Consider the following 4,953-nt stretch of genomic DNA (forward strand, 5'->3'; position numbering starts at 1 on the left):
ACATTGTCTCAGTCATTTTATTTATGGCGGTAAGATGCAGTTTGGAGGAAGATTTGGCTGTTGTTTCTAGCAAGTCGAGAGCTCCACTTAGAGTTGGTTAGTCTGTGTAGAGCCTAGTTGGTTGCGATATGTCTGTCGGTGATGGTGAATGGAAAGATTGGTAAAAGAGGGGTGTAATGGACAAGGAAAGCGCGAGAAGTGTGGTGTTGTGTGAGAGTTGGTAGAGGAGGAATCAATTGAAACTGGAAAACTAGGGAGAGAGAAGGGGAAAGAAAAAAAAAGAAGAATCAGGTGACGGCAAGGAAAGGCAAGAACGTCAAATGATAAATTGAAGTAATGGTAGTGTGGTGGTGGTGGTAGTGTGGTGGTGGTGGTGGCTGATGGGGGGGAAGAGCGAGAAATCAATTGAAACTAGCATAGGAATAAAGCGACAAATGATATTGCAAAAAAACAAAAAATAAGTGTTAAGGAGAGAGAGAGAAAGAGAGAATGGTATTTTGGCAAGTGGCGACGGTAGAGATGGAGATGAAGGGACAAGCGCGGTTAACAGACAGAACAGCACGGTGATGGGACGGCGGAGGGGGGAGGAAAGAATACGTAGAAGATAGAGTAGAGTAGAGAAGTGTGTGGAAAAATACACAAAGGTGATGGTGATAAAGCAAGTTGCATTGAAATGAGCTCGGTGGTGGTGGTGGTGTTGATGGTAAAGACATACATACAGAAGGGGAAGTTGTGGTGGAAAAGAATAGAGAATAAAGAGGAAAAGAAAATTATAAACGAAAAATAAAATAAAACAAAGAAAGAATGGATAGATGGATGGATGGATGGTGGCAACAGTGTGAAAAATAAAGTGCTAAGTGACAGACAGCTAGCTTAAGTAGTGATGATGAAAGTGGTGGTGGAGTATCTTAAAAACCGTTCGGTACAACGTCGCCCACTTAAATAGGTCCCTCAACACATGGTTGAATCGAATGGCAAATACGAACTAAGGAAGGGGAGCTTCTCTCTCTCTCTCTTTATGCGGGCGATCGACGAGCAAGAAATAGCAGCCAAATGTTCCTTCAAATATCAACTACACCACTGTCCTTGAATAACGAAGAGACACCAACCACACTGATCAATGTGGTCCTAGATTTACATGAAATAAAAAACAAAACAAAACAAACAAAAAAAGACAGTATGGTCACGGCTGGAACGCCTTTTGCTGATAGGTTTCTGTTCGATCGGGAGTGTAATGGGGTTTGCGGGTGGGGTGGGGGCAAGAAGCGAGTGCTTAAATGGAAATACAATAGACAGAGAAAGGTTGGTTGTATAAATAAATGGATCACTAAGTTGGGGAAGAGAAAGAAAGAAAGAGAGAAAGAAAGGAAAACTCATACATCCATACGTGTGTTACATACTAATTTTTACATTAACACATTAGCTTACTCGACACCAGTTTCAAATAAAAAGCCATGGTTCACACACGCACACACACACATATACAAATATACACACATACAAATATACGCACACATACACAAATATATACACACATACACACACATTATTAAACGCTCGCGCGCACCACTTAAACACTGATATCTCTCAACCAACATCGTTTTCCAGTTTTGGAAAAATTCAAAATGTTTCTTCATTCCGTCTGTCAAATGCAGACGCTCGTTTCTAAACCAAACCAAAAAGGAAAGGAAAAAAGAAAGGAAACAACTACAACAATAATAATAATAATTTCTTTTACAATAATAATAATGATAATAATAAAAAACTGCTAGAGATTGACCGATGACCAGACCAGACCAGACCAGCTTTAGACATTAGTTACACGAATTACAAATAAATTACAAAGACATCAATTTAAAACAAAGCGCAGACTGACAACGATTTTTGTATTTCTTTTAAAGCTTCTCACGAATAAAATAGTTGAAAAAATTGTAGTAAATAGTAAAAGTAAATGAATTTTTTTTTTTAAATTAAGGAAGTTAGATAATATTTCCAATATGTTCAGATGAGATAGATAAATAGATAGATAGATAAATTGATAGATAGATAAATTGATAGATAGATAAATTGATAGAGCAAAAGAGACAATGTAATTTTATATTTAGAAAACGGCCAGTTTAACTCTTTGACATTCAACTTGGAATAATTAACCCACCCCATACTAAAAGGTCTTTAGAATTGTAATTTTTCTTAATTTAATATATTTTAAAAATCTGTGACAGTTGTGATTCTTGCGTGTGTATTACATGTACATATACATGCATGTATATTTACACACATAAAATATACATTGACAAGTATACATATAAATACATATGTACACATGTAGCTATACATGCATACACACATATGTGGATACACACACATATATATATATATTAATATATATATACATATATTAATACATACACATACATATATAGACGCACATATATATATAGACGCACATATATATATATATATATATATATATAATTATACACACACATCCATTCATACACACATATACTCATTTATACACAAACATATACACATCCATTCATACACACACATATATATACACATATATATACATACACATACATAACAGATGAAGCTTTTCTTATTTACATGAATGCATAGCATATGTGGATATATGTGCATGTGCATGCATATATAATAGAGATGCAGATTGTAAGTATGTATATATATATGTAGGTATGTGAATGTGCGGGGATTTTTGTTACCTAATTCTTTCTTTATTTTGGAAAACTCGATTATTGTTAGTTACATTTACTGTTAATCGTTAAAAAAAAATCCACAGAGAATAGCAGAAAACTTTACAGAAACTAATACCAGTTAGCAAGAAAATAATATAAAATAAAAATCAGAACAATATATATATTCTTTTTTAATACAACAACAAAAGCATGCATTCCTTATGGACTTTCTCAAATAAAACAATAACATTTTTTTTCATCACTTACAGACAGTTCTACGTTAGTAGTATCCTTGCCAGAAACTGCTCGTACCACACCAGAGCGCCATTCCCAGTCAGAAATTTTCGCAAGTTTTAATTTTCCAGGACCAGAAACATACAAAAATCTTTTCCCGACAATTTCTTCCCGGTATTTATACGCCATTTCTTACGTTATATATCCATGGTGCAGTTTTTTTTTCGCCATCAGCTCAGCAAAACACACACATTACATTAAATCTCATGGAATGTCTTTCGCGTAATGTTATGGGGTGTAGGAATATACATGAAAGTGGGGCGGTCACGAGGTCAAGTTAGAAATGGTCTCCGCCGCGACGGTCCATATAGATTAAGCTACAATAAACATTGTTTTTTTTTTTTGCTATTGTTATAAATTCTTTTGCATTCTATCAGCAAATTTTATAGATACAAATACAAACGAGAAAATTATTCTATATCAATTAAAAAAAAAAAAAGAAAATATCGAATATAATCATTTCACAGCAGATTTCTCGATTTCTTAAAATATCACGGAAATAAATTAATAAATAGCATTGAGTAAATAAGAAAATTCCCAGAGAAATAAAAGAAAACACATGCGGGTTGCGTTAGTGTGAATGTGATATGGTTTCAATGTTATCAGCATGTTAGCAGAAGTGTAACAAGCTTTATCACCGCTTCAAATCATTCCGCATACACTTCTGCAAATAGTTCCATGTGCAACATTTAAAATAAAAAGGAAAAAGAAAGAAAAAATGGCATTTTATTTTAATCTGGTTTTGAAAATTAGAAACGTTACTAGTTAAATTCCAGAAATTTAAACGTTTTTTATGATTTTATGCATCTGCAACTTATTTGATTAATAAAGAATCACGAAATGCTTTCAAATCGGGAATTGAAAGTCGAAAGAAAAAAAAAAAATTAAACGAGCAGACGACATTTTCACAAAGCTTCTTTCAGCTTCTATATGAAAACAATTTCATTGTATAATTCATTTCAAATAATATTGCGTTAACATGTATTTAATAAGTGATTTGTTTACAATGCGAAACTAAATACTTAGTTTTTTTTTTTTTGACAAGTGAATCTGCGGCGTTTTGTCATATGATAATGACGTCAGCGATTAGCCGCCATGTAATGCATAAAGATTGTTTGTGAAGCTCCTTACTTTCAAAGGAAAAGACTAAATCAGATCCGTTGATCGTGGCGTAAAATTACTTTAGTTGCGTGTAGTGTGTGGATATGGTATCCAGTTTAATATCTCGTATAGTTATGTAAGTAAATAATGTCTTATTTATCTATTCTTTATTGTTTAACACTGTCTAACCCAAATCCCTTTTTTAATATATATATATTTTTTGAGAAGGATCAAGCAATTGACATCTAATTAACGTCTGTCAGGAAACACTTTGTCCAACTCGGCCCGATTTAACTGGTCAGCGAAATATTTCCGCGAAGTTTTTTCTTATTAGAGAATATAAAATTTAAGCTATTTTCATGACTATAATGAGTTTTAACAGATTTTTTTCCTATCGCCTACGTAAAACTTCATATTTGGCGATGAAATGGACAACAACCGGAAGTTATTCCAGTCATTTCCCCCCCCCACTCTCCTTCTTGTTCGAAACTTAATGTTTTCAATATATGATATCTACAATATATAATCGATTTCTCTTAATTACGAATATTATTTATCTATCTGTTTAGACAGTCATTTTAACTTAATAAGGTATACTAACTTGTCAGATTATGATCAAATAGGATCGTTAGATCGCCCACGGGGGTGATAGGTATGACAACAATTTACAGGTTTTTTTTCTTGGTTTTCTTGTCATCATATATATATATGGCTTAGTGAATTTGAATTTTCAAACTTTTTGACTTGCGGACCCCTTTATATTTCAGGCTTTACCTTAGGGACCCCCTTATAAACGCTTATGAAATTTATACATAAATATTTGCTTAAAATAACATATTTTTTTACATTTATCTATTTA

At 33.2% G+C, this 4,953-nt stretch overlaps 2 protein-coding genes across 2 annotated transcripts in view; one reads left to right on the top strand and one right to left on the bottom strand.

The window, feature by feature from the left end:
- Positions 1-3,609, bottom strand: part of LOC106876362 (probable JmjC domain-containing histone demethylation protein 2C) — a 204,204-nt gene extending 200,595 nt beyond the window's left edge. The window contains exon 1 of the mRNA XM_052973026.1: positions 2,967-3,609. Within this exon, the coding sequence (XP_052828986.1) occupies positions 2,967-3,122 (156 nt within the window). The 5' untranslated portion in view covers positions 3,123-3,609. The remainder of the gene's footprint in view (positions 1-2,966) is intronic.
- A 441-nt stretch (positions 3,610-4,050) lies between these two features.
- Positions 4,051-4,953, top strand: part of LOC106876365 (receptor expression-enhancing protein 1) — a 189,950-nt gene continuing 189,047 nt past the window's right edge. Inside the window, exon 1 of the mRNA XM_014924867.2 lies at positions 4,051-4,230. Coding sequence (XP_014780353.1) covers positions 4,199-4,230 — 32 coding nt within the window. The 5' untranslated portion in view covers positions 4,051-4,198. The remainder of the gene's footprint in view (positions 4,231-4,953) is intronic.

The sequence above is a fragment of the Octopus bimaculoides genome, chromosome 14, assembly GCF_001194135.2.
Source record: "Octopus bimaculoides isolate UCB-OBI-ISO-001 chromosome 14, ASM119413v2, whole genome shotgun sequence".
Lineage (NCBI taxonomy): Eukaryota > Metazoa > Mollusca > Cephalopoda > Octopoda > Octopodidae > Octopus > Octopus bimaculoides.